This window comes from Hypanus sabinus, chromosome 8 (genome assembly GCF_030144855.1).
Source record: "Hypanus sabinus isolate sHypSab1 chromosome 8, sHypSab1.hap1, whole genome shotgun sequence".
NCBI lineage: Eukaryota > Metazoa > Chordata > Chondrichthyes > Myliobatiformes > Dasyatidae > Hypanus > Hypanus sabinus.
The window spans coordinates 129,271,368-129,283,708 of NC_082713.1; the positions used below are offsets into that span (position 1 = coordinate 129,271,368).

General features: G+C 37.9%; 1 protein-coding gene across 4 annotated transcripts in view; it reads left to right on the forward strand.

Moving 5' to 3' along the window:
• Positions 1 to 12,341, forward strand: part of ipo8 (importin 8) — a 111,021-nt gene that overhangs the window by 69,549 nt on the left and 29,131 nt on the right. For all 4 annotated transcript variants that reach the window (XM_059977823.1, XM_059977825.1, XM_059977824.1 and 1 more), the window contains 3 exons: positions 2,964 to 3,129; positions 5,484 to 5,644; positions 11,727 to 11,852. In XM_059977823.1, the coding sequence (XP_059833806.1) occupies positions 2,964 to 3,129; positions 5,484 to 5,644; positions 11,727 to 11,852 (453 nt within the window). The remainder of the gene's footprint in view (positions 1 to 2,963; positions 3,130 to 5,483; positions 5,645 to 11,726; positions 11,853 to 12,341) is intronic.

A 12,341-nucleotide genomic window follows, 5' to 3' on the forward strand; every position in this document is an offset into this window, starting at 1 on the left:
AGTCTGTTTTGTCGTGTGCTTTTGTGATATCATTCTGGAGAAACGTTGTCTCATTTTTTAACTGCATTGCATTTGTGGTTTCTAAATGACAATAAACTGAATCTGAATCTGAAGTGGCTAACTTGTAGTCACCTAGTTGAAAGATTTGAAAATAGACACGAAATCCAATGATAGCATTAAATTTAACATCCATTTTAATTAAACACTGAAACAAGTGTCTGATGTTAAATATGTAGAAATATTCTCAGATAAAACTTGATCTTTTGATGCGTTATTTTTTGTAAGCGTTCAAGACAAACTTTTAATATGTCATAGGAGATGTTAGCTGTTGAAGGCCATTCGAGGCCAGTTAGCAAAATACAGGGTTTTTTTTCTGAGCATTGAAGTAATCAAAATTAGTTCATTTGGCCATATTAGCCTGACATGAATTGCCAGGGTAACTACTTAAAGATACATGATTTAAGCACACGTGAAATGGGAGCAGAAGTAGCCTTTACAACTCTGATTTAAAGAGGTTGCAGCTGATCTGTTTTTAGGCCTTTATTCCATTTTGCTGCCTGATCCCTACTGTTCTTCCATCATACTCTGTACATCTCTGCTTTTAAGTTTGACAGCATATGTAAGAAAGAATTCAAAAAGTTAATGTAGATGTGGGCAATAAGATTTTACTCATCCAGAGAGCTTATCACAGTTTACTGTATCTTCATCCCTGGAATTAATTGAGTGAAGTATTGCTGATTACTTCAGAGGCTTTTTTATCTGTCCATAAATAAGTGGTCTCACCAAATTGCTATACACTTCTTATTCTTGTGGTCTATAAAGTTCAAGGCAATAAATCTCAAAAATATGTCATCATTGCACGGAGTATCATGCTTGGTCTTTTAATTAAGTTAATTTGTAATTGAAAAATTATTACATTTGTAAATACTGTGATCAGTTATTTACGGTGAGATTTGATTTTGTTCATGCTGGAGGCCTTCTATAAATTTTAACTTGCTGCAGTTAAACTATGTCAGTTATCCCTGACCAGATTAAGTACATATGGCATATTTTTAAAATCAGAACTGCTCCTTTTATTAAACACTTAACGTGAATTATTGCCATGATTTTTCAAAAATCTTTAACAAATTAGTGTCTTGCAGTATGAAGATTGATGTAAATTCAGTGGATTGCAGCTAATTGAGCCATTGGTTAATTGGGACAGCCAGTTACTTGACACAACTCTTAAAGAATAAAAACTAAGTGAGAAATTTGCCAGATTTCCTTTATTTGGGCTAATATGCCACTTAATTGGGACAGGAGACTGTTGCCAAACAGCTTGTAATTTGTGTCAATTGTGCACTCACTGGTGTGGCCGTTAGATGCTTCAGCATGCTCAGGGCAAACACTTTTTAAACTGTGTCAGTATGTGTGCTTGTGTTCAAAGAGTAGTGATTTTTGTCACTGAGAGTTGGTGAGAAGTAAGCAGTAAGACAATTCAGAACTGTTTTGCACAATGCCGTTTCAAACATTCAAGTTTGGAGATGCCAGAAATGGCCGGGTATGAAAATAGAATGATTTCAGGACTTCAAATCAGGAATTGCAAACAAATTAAAGGTATTGGTAAGCATCTTGAATGTTACAATGAAAATGAAGATTTGGAGGATGCAGTTGACGATAGCATTGTATGAAGGCAGTCAGTTATCTGCACTAGATACCTGTGCTGATATTATTCATTGTGTAGACTGGATGAATTCCTCCATAAACAGTTTTATAGTTCTGTAGTGTTAAAGGTTGTGTTGTTTTTATTTCATTTAGATACATAATTTATTACTCAGTTTGTCTTTTATAATATCTTTTTAACTATTTCCATGACATTTTGGCTAATTAGGGCAGCTGCTTAATTGGGCCAAAATGTACTGGTCCTGATATGTCCCAATTAACTGGAGTACGCTGATTTAAAAACCACTATTTGGGGTGAATTCTTGACAATTTTGTAAGATGAGATGGTTATTTAGTAAATGTGTTCTTTACCCATCTTCATAATCCATATGTCAATCAGTTTACTGCCTCAAAGTGCAGTGGATTCGCCTTAGTTTTTTTCAATGTAATATTCTAAAGTTTTTGAAAAGATTTATTTCTAAGCCTCAACAGTATAAACCTTCATGTGACTTGAAGCAGCTTAATCTATGCTAGTAGTTTGATTAATAACAGTTCAGAATCAGGTTTAATATCACTGGCATATGTCGTGTAATTTGTTGTTCAAATGCTGTAGTAGAACTCAGCTGTCTGCCTTTGAATTTTGTAAGTTCTGACAAGCTGGGGGACATTTAAGAGGACATATTTTATTGAAAGCTTACTTTATATAAGTTCAGGAAGTAGTCTCCGTTGAATTGACGATGCAATGCAAAACTTCTTTGCAGGAAAGTATTTAACCTTTCACATCCTTGACAGCTGTGGATGAGGAGACTGATTAAAATGTACTATGTATTCTTGGGCTATTCTGGAAAAGTACTACCACTATTGTAGACTTGAAATTTTCAAATCCTTTGTTCCAAAATGAGCAAACTGCAAGCACTTTTCTTTTAAAATACAATGTATTCATTCTCTGTGTTGGCGCGTGGCCAAGTGGTTAAGACTTTGTCTAGTGATCTGAAGGTCGCTAGTTCAAGCCTTGGCTGAGGCTGTGTGTGTGTGTGTCCTTGAGCAAGGCACTTAACCACACATTGCTCTGTGATGTCACCGGCGCCAAGCTGTATGGGTCCTAATGCCCTTCCCTTGGACAACAACGGTGGTGTGGAGAGGGGAGACTTGCAGCTTGGGCAACTGCCAGTCTTCCATTTAAAAAAAACCTTGCCCAGGCTTGCACCCTGGAAACTTTCCAAGGTTTAAATCCATGTTCTATCGAGACTAGTGGAGGCCTACATACTACACACACTGATTCTCTAATAAAGCTGATTATTGTTTCTTGCTTTGGATTTTAGGCATGTTGGGTTCTTCATTCATTTTGCAAACTAAAGTTCACAAATGACCTCAACTTAAGAAATGCAGTTGAGTTGGTGAAGAAGAGTTTAATTGAAGATAAAGAGATGCCAGTCAAAGTTGAAGCTGCCATAGCTCTTCAGTCATATATAAGTAATCAAGATCATGGTGAGTTGAAGAGAGAACTTTTGCTCAAGTGCCTCCTGTGATTCTTGAATTATTTAACATCTTTGTATGTTGTTTGTCATCTCCTTGACCATATATTGAATTCAATATAAATCAGACTGCTGCTTTTTTCTTGAGGCCGAGTAAAAAAAAACCCATTTATAACAACACTGTAACCTGATTAAATTAATTTCCAGTTTCTGTATTTAAAAGTATATTAGCATCTTAATTTGGGCAGTGTTGCTGTACTGTTGCATCCTGTTCAGAGTCACCTTGATGGAAAGTATGCCAGAGTAATCATACTCGGTGCAGTGGCTGAAGTTTAAAAGGACACAAGATCTATTATTCCATTCCAACCAGCAGAAAAATGCAAGACTCAAGTAACATTAGAGGTGCGGGGGTGGTGAGTGGCATGGAGTGTAGTGGTTAGTGCCAATGACCTGGGTTCAATTCTGCTGTAAGGAGCTAGTGTACTACGTTCTCCCAAAACAATGTGGGTTTCCTCCTGGTGTTTTGGTCCTCTCACATTCCAGACATGTGTGGGTTAATAGATTAATTGGTCACATGGGTGTAATTGGGCAGCGTGGGCTTATTGGACCGGAAGGGCTTGTTTCTATGCTGTATTTCTAAATATACATCACATATAAATATAAATACTGTGGTGTCTTTCTATTGTTTATCTATTGTTTATTCTTACGAGCACTGAGATAGCTGTTTCCTGTAGTGTTGGGCATGGCAAATCAGTATACAAATGGTATAAAAAGCAGTGCTGACACGGCCTCATGTGGGCCTTTCCGTCCACTGATTGGAACGTGGCTCTCTAGTCAGAAGGAATTGGGGTAAATATTACATGTCAAACACAGCAATGAAAGAAGCTTGTGATAAATGGAGGTCGGCAAGGGAATTAAGTAGAAGACTTAACATTGCTGGCCCCCTGTGCTCTCTCCTTCACCTGAGAAGAAGCTACTGCAGACATCCCACCTCTCCTGGAAGTTCCGGGAGTCTCCCACATATTGATAGTGGCTCCCTGATGCCCGCAAATTATATACAAAATCCCAGAAATCGATTTTGTTTTTGAGAGGGAGAGGAAGAGGAAAAGTGAGATTGAGAGGTAGCATCCTGATTGGTCTCTGTCCGTGCTAAGTAGACCTATCAGTTTTCTCTGTGGTCGGGCTTTACAGTCGTCCTCTCTGTCTCGTCCATCAGTTCAGTTTAATGTCCTGCTGCGCCATGGCAGAGTGTTCCAAAAAAAGAAAATATAAAATGTACTTCACCCCAGACTACACTAAAGTGTACTCCTGCCTAATAGGGGTCAAAAATAATGACAGTGTTGCTCGCTGCACTGTTTGCAACAGTGACTTTTCTATTGCCCATGGTGGGTTAAATGACAGTAAAAGACATGTTGAGGTGAGTTTAGCAAGTGTCATGTATTCATTCGCATAACTAATGTTATTTAAACTAGCTGGCTAGCTGCTAAGCAGCTACTCTATTGATGTCCTACGTGATGAGGCCAAACTCCCTGTAGACTTGCTTAAAGTTGTAATAGAATAAAAAAACGACTCCATGATAATGGTGGTGGTGGCCTCCGTCGGTCTCGAGAGACCATGGATCTGCGCCTGGAGTTCCCAGGGCGCAGGCCTGGGCAGGGTTGTATGGGAGACCAGCAGTTGTCCAAGCTGCAGGCCTTCCCCTCTCCATGCCACCGATGTCCAAGGGAAGGGCACTAGGACCCATGCAGCTTGGCACTGGTAATATGATAATGTTAATATAACATTAGCACTTATTTTAATGTCACATTTTCTGCATATACCCAACTTGGTTTACAGATTAGACAAAGTCACTAAACAAAGTATTACATACACCCTTGGAGGTCAAACCGGGTGGGGGGGGGGGTGCTACCTCCCTGAAATGAGTATTTGCAGGGTGGGATGTCTGCTACTGGGGCAGATTAATTGTCTCAAAATATATTGGACATAATCAATTGGAATTGTCCTGTTGGACTGTACAGCTGGCACTGCTTTCAGCTAACTAATCTGAATAAGATTAGAATATATTTGTGATAAACACAAGCTAAAAATATCAATTGTGCTTCCTCCTTGAGCTTCCACTTGGTAATGAAATGTAGATTCTCATTCAAGATTGCTGTATTGAGAGTGGGTATGAAATAAACGGTTTACTTGGGGAAGCTCTTCTTGCCCTATGTATATTTCTTCCTGCTGGCTTAAGTCTTCAGAAAATTATGCCATCAAGTTGATGTAAATGGAAGAAGGTGCAACAATTTCTGCTTGGAGCGGGGGGTGGGGAAGAAGAAGCCAACTAGGCATTTTGAAGCTTCTACACTAATGTGTATTCCGCAGCTAAACAGTATATAAAGCCATCAGTTCGACCAGTGATGCAGGAGCTGCTCCATGTGGTCCGTGAAACTGAGAATGATGATCTCACTAATGTCATTCAGAAGATGATATGTGAATACAGTGAGGAGATGACTACAATTGCTGTTGATATGACACAACATTTGGTAAGTATTTACTAGAAACTGGGATTTGTTTGTAACAGTGTGAGTCCAGTGTCTTGGTCTTTTCATTGAGCAACTTTGATGCTTTAGGAAAAAAAACAATATGACCAAGCAATGGTAGTCTTCACTCTTAGTCTAAAGAGTACGGGTTCTTGTTTTAATCCAGAAAATTGAGCACACAACCCAGGTTGATGTTCCCAGTGAACTACCACTGCACTATCAATGATGCCTTATACTAGATGAGTTAAACTGAGGATGTGTTTTTATCCTCTTAGCTAGATATCGCAGAAGATGTGCAACACAGAAGGAAGCCATTTGTCATAGCTGAAATATTTTAGTCCTTTGCATCCTTTCTGTTCACCACTTTTGATGTCACTGGATCATCTATCTCTCCTTGCAGTTTGAAGCTCTATTAATAATATGGCCAGTTATTTACATCTTCAGGCTTCTTCACCATGTTTGTTACATTTGCTTAATTCAATAATATATACTATGAAAGACAAGAGACCAAGTATGTCTGTTGGAAATCTACTGGTAAAAGTGATCTATTTGCAAAAGTACTACCATTACATCCGAACACTGGGTCAATTTTGTACCCAATTTGCTACTCTTCTTTGATGTTGCATGCTTTTACTTTGTTGACCAGCCCATCATATGAGAGCTTGTTAATAGTAATGCTAAGTTCATATAGATTACATCAAGTATGCTACCCTGATCAGCCCTCATTCTGGTTAGTCAAATATTTCCTTCTAATAACTGCAGATACTGGAAATCTAAAATAAATAAAACAAAAAATGCTGGAAACACTCAGCAAATTAGCAGGCATCAATGGAAAGAGAAATTAATTAATTGATCTGTGCTTCTCTAAATTCAGGAAGTAAATTAGTATGATAAGCTAAAGGTTTCAGAATTGATTCCAATAATTTATCCACCATTGGACTTAAACCATCTGATCAGCCTTCACTTGGTTTCTTTTTCCTCTCTTTTTAACTAATGGTATAGGGTAATCAATCTTCCAATACTTTGGCACCTTGTATTTGGGAGGATTGTTGAAATAAAAATTACATCCTCCATTTTTTTTATTCCATTACCCTGGGATATATATTTCACCAATGTCTAATGATCTTTCCATTTTCAAAAATGCTACTTTCTTAATACATATTCTTACAATGGTTATCCCATCCAATATTTCATACTCTTTCACTATGTTGTTGGCATTGCCCTCTTATTTTCCCTTTGTAAACATGTCTTCTAAGCATTCATTAGGAACATTACTAAAGAAAATATTTGTCTCTAATAGGTCCAACTTTTATTTTAGTCACTTATTCTCTGTACATAAAATCTTTGGATTTTCTTGGATTTTAGCTCTTTTTATTCAAAGCCTTATTTAGAGTCATAGAGGTCATAGAAAACTAGAGCATAGATACAGGCTCTTTGGCCTATCCAGTACTTGCCAAACCATTTCAGCTGCCTCTTCCCGTCAACCTGCACCCTCCATACCCTTCCCATTCATGTACCTATCCAAACTCAAATATTGAAATTGAAATCACATTCATAACTTCTACTGGCAGCTCATTCCATACTCTCACCACCCTCTGAGTGAAGAAGCTTCCCCTTAAACATTTCACATTTCACCCTGTACCCGTGCCCTCCAGTTGTAGTCTCACCCAGCCTCAGTGGAAAAAGCCTGCTTGTATTTAACTCTCTCTACCCCTCCTAATTTTGTATACCTCTATTAAGTCTTCCCTCAATCTTTTATGTTCTAGGGCACACCTAATCTCCATTTTAATTTTATCTGTACTTGGCTTTCTGAAGAACTAAACTCTCTGCATCACGTAACATTTCCTTTTGTATTACATTTCCCTTAAAGCACCTTAATATATAGTGACTGTCTTACCTTCAGGTAGCTATTTCTAGTCAACCTTTGATATTCACTTCTTGTCCTAGTAACATTAACCTTCTCCTGCATAATGACCAACAGAGTTCTCCTAAATGCACAGGAACTTAAGCATCTGGTGACTATTCCTTACTTTGTCTGTATCTCAGTTAATATTAGAGTAATGGATAATGGATGTCTCTCACTATTACTGTATTCTTATTGCATGTTTGAAATTTGCTCTCCTATCTCCTTTCAATTATTTTGAAGCCAGCTGTGAATTTCCAGTAGTGTTTACCCTATCTTAATTATTTAGTTTAATGTATTTCTTAATAGTTATGACATATTCCTTATCACCATTGTTAACGTTTCTTAACCAATTTTGTCACCTCTTCCCACCCTTTTAATCATCTTATCTATTAAGTTGCTGTTAAAGTTGTGTTTAGTTAATGGCTAAATAACATACTTTCAAACAGCACACACACACAATTTTGGAGGAACTCGTGATTGATGAAGGGTCTCTGCCTGAAATGGCAAATATTTATTCCTCTCCATTGATGCTGGCTGACCTACTGAGTTCCTCCAGTATTTCATGTGTGTTGCTGAGGATTTCCAGTGTCTACAGAATCTCTTTGTGTTTATACTTCCAAACATCCAGCTAAGCTTTCAAGTTGTTTACCTTATTTTGTTTACTCTGTGCAATCGGTGTATACCAGGAGTCACAGCCAGGTTTCTGATCTGTCATCCAAATTCTGTCATCAGTTTCCTCCCTTCCAGCTTTTTGCTCTTCTCCTTTTTGAATCTGTTTGATTTCCTATACCTCTCCGATATTATTTTAAATCTTATCCAAAAGCTCTAGGAAATCAGCCACCAAGAATATTGGCTTCTGCCTTCAGCAACTTTTGTAGCCTCTACAGATCTCACCTTCTACAGGAATCTAAAACAATTAATCTTGTATGATTTCTCCATCTATGTGGGTTCATCCGTACTATTCTCTTATTTATATGCTCATTTCTTTGATACATTATTTCTTAAGCTCTTTCCTGATAATCTTCCTGTAAAATCTAATCTGATTTACTGCTTAGTTTATGGATACCAATATGGATCACAACCTTTGATGCTGATCTGGGATGTCCAGAAAGCAGTCAAAAATATCCTTTTCTGTACCATCAGGTAGGTAGCGTACCATGCTTGAAATGAATTTATGACGGCGAAACACTTGCCTGCCCCTTAATTATAGAAATTTAAAAAGCTATTCCTCTTTTGGTCTTTCCCCTCCTTCTGCTTGCTGTGTCAGTGTGGTGCTGTGTCTTAAGACTGCCTGCATTCTCCAGGGAAGCAGCTTTGCCCTATCGGTATTTAAAACTGAATGAACAAGATGTGAACAAGATGTCCTTTTGCTTTCTTCCTGCTCTTTATGTCTGTGTAGCAGTCACTCATTTTCTCTAAACCCGCATTCACTTGAGTTCTAGGGTGATCATCTCCTTAACCATGTTCTCTGACCTGGTAGATTAGCATCAGCTAATGCTCAAGCTTCAAAACCCAGAGCTTGAGCTCCTTTGTCTGATGACACTTTCAACTACCTGTAGTTGTCCAGGACTTCGAAACATTGCAGAGTTCCTACCTGACACAGAATGCAAATTCTTTGCAATTGAGACACCCAACCACACATCTTTAATTATTAGGTTAACCCACTGAACTGAAATAAATGGAGGTTAAAAACAAAAGCACCACTGGTAGTGACTCACCAGCCAGCCATTTCCCATGGGCTAATGTGAATCAGACAGACATTCTTTTTTTCTATATACTTTGGTGTATCTTATTTTTTTTCACTCCCTTATTCTTGCTGTTGGCTCTCACTGTCTCCTACTCATGTTGCTATGTATCTGTCCCTATTTTCCTTTGTTCTCACTCTCTGTCTTTACTCCTTTTTGTGTAAGATTAGATCCCATGGCATTATTTTGAAGAAGAAAGTTGTGTCCAGTGTCCTTCTTTACTAAAATAATATTGTCTGGTCATTGTGTCTTTGCTGTTCATGTGTTCCAAAATATTGCTGTGTCATTTAGGTTGCTACAGCAGCCGTATTTCAATAATATTCCTGGCTATAGAGTGCTTTGGATACTCCAAGATCAAAAGGGTGCTCCATAAATGTGTCTTTTATTGCCCATCTGTGGTCATTTTGAACTTTATTGCAACTCTTTTTATCATTAATATCCAGTACTCCAAATTAAAATGCACATGGAGCAGATAGTTGAGATATTTTTCAGTTCTTTCCTGTTTTTGTTTATTTAATTATCTAACTTATTCCTAACCTTTCCCAACCTCAAATGTTAGCATGCACATCCTATTCCTGTTTCTTCTGAAATTCCTTCCAAAAAAAATTAGATAATTGCTGATAGTTTCAGAATAAAATTAGGAATAAATAAATTTTAAGCTCTCGTGCAATAGTGCTATAGGGAATGGGACTGACCAGATTGCTCTTCTAGTTGCTATATAGACTAGCTGCTTTTACACATTTCAATATTGTTACTCTCTGAATGAGTGAGGCATTTGCACACAGTTCATTTGGAGCAGGGGCTACTGTTTATTCTGAACTGGGACCACCCCACATCATTAAATAAATAAAAAGGATGAGGGAGAAACATCAACAAAAAATCAGCTCTGGTTCCACTGAGAAACAGTTTTACAATGCATGAGATTGTTGTATTGACACCAGTACATCTGAATTTAAGTGACCTAATCCCTGTGGAACTTGTGAGAGCAGCAAAAGATAGTAAAAGAATTGAAAGTGGTGGGGGAAGGGGGAAATGCGAAGTGATAGGAGAAGACCTCTCTTACTATCTTTCCTTTCAGTTAGTCCTGACAAAGGGTCTCGGCCCAAAACGTCGACAGTGTTTCTCCCTATAGATGCTGCCTGGCCTGCTGCATTCCACCAGCATTTTGTGTGTGTTGCTTGAATTTCCAGCATCTGCAGATGACCTCATGTTTGCTTTTTAAAAGCACTTTAGATCTCACTTTACTGGTTACCCAACTGGCTGCTTGAATACAGTTATCTTCAGGTGCTTTTCTCATAAAATGCTCAGGCTCTGGAAGATTATCTGTTGGGAGACCATATAAAATTCAAACCCTCCTTTGCATATGGTATAAATCCAATCAGCAATTCACACTACCATTTTATAATTCCTGAAGACATCCCTCAGATCTCTGACCACTTTTTAATCCACATTTAAATGAGGTGAAACTGCTTCATTCCTGAAAAGCTATCAATAAACATAATCATGACAATTTATGTTTCTTTCAGGGTTTTAGTCAAAGTCAAGTTATGTCTTGTAAGCACAGTGGAAAAACTTAGTTGCAGCAGCATCACAGACACAGCATTATAAAGCAGCATTCACAGGAAACAAATAAATTAAACATACATAATAAACAATTCTTTACAAGGAAGTACACAAGTATGACAAGAAAGATTCATTTTAGTGCAAAATAATCAGTGGTCATAGGTTTGTTAAAGTATAGTGATTGGGATTGTAGAGATTGGTTCAAGAACCGAATTAATACTGAAGTAGCTATTCTTGAAACTAGTGGTGTGAGATTTCAGGCTTCTGTACCTCCTGCTCATTGGTAGCTGTGAGTACACGGCCTTGATGGTGGTTGGAGGAGATCTTTGATACATGTTGCCTTCTTGTGTCAGCACAACATGTAAATACTACCAGTGGTGAGGAAGGGTGTGCGGTGATGTTTTGTGGTGAATCCACAACTTCCAGCAGTTTCTTATGTTCCCATGCAATGTAATACAATGCAAGACCATGGTTAGAAAACAATTGATACCAGATAAAAGGATATTTGAATAGGCACCAAAAGTTCATAAATGAGGTGGCTTTTAGAGAGCTTTGGAAGGGGGAGGGGAGGTATATATGTGTCAGTATATCTCCCCGCCACTGTGGTTAGAACAGTGGGTTAAAGGCAGCATTTGTGTTCAGCTCAGGCACCATTCTTTATTGAGAAACAACATTCCTGAACTTGCATTAATTAAAGGTATTCCTCCTGCTCTTTGTCATTATTCTTGCTATATTTAATAAATAAAATACACTGAAATAAGCATTCTTTTAAATCTTTTATTAAATAACATACGTGCTTTCATTTTTCCAAACAAATTGATCAGAGTAAGTTTGTAAATGTTAAAACAAGGCTTGTTATTTTCCTTCCCAGGCAATGACATTCAGCAAAGTCCTTCAAAGTGATGCTTATGAAGAAGTTGAGGACAAAACTGTAATGGCAATGGGCATCCTAAACACGATAGACACCATTTTGACTGTAGTGGAAGATCACAAGGAGGTCAGTGACTTCATGAGGCATTTTCTTTAAGAGCACTTAATCTTGAGAAGATTGCCTTCATCACATTGGCTAAACAAAAGCCCACACACCAAAACACCTATTCATATCCTTCCAACAGCAGAAGCATATCTGGGGCACATTTGTTTAGAAAAGTAAGTTGGAAAGAATCACTGGTAGTGTAGATGGGGTTGAGGTTTGTTTGGAAGGGACAGGACGTTTTGCAGGACAAATTTTAGTGAACTGGGAGTGGAAGGCCCATGAGATAAGACTGACAAGTGAACATGTTTAAGACCTACCTTGAGAGTGAGATGCATATTTCAGGAGAAGGAAATGAGGCTCCAGTATCACTATGTTGACTTAAATAGTTATCAGGAAAATAATAGTAATCTTGTTTGGGTAAAGTTAAATTCATTAGGCATGATGTGCAGGGATAGAAGATTGAACCCAGAGGTTGACAAAGAACTGTGTTGCAAAATGGGAGAAAGATAA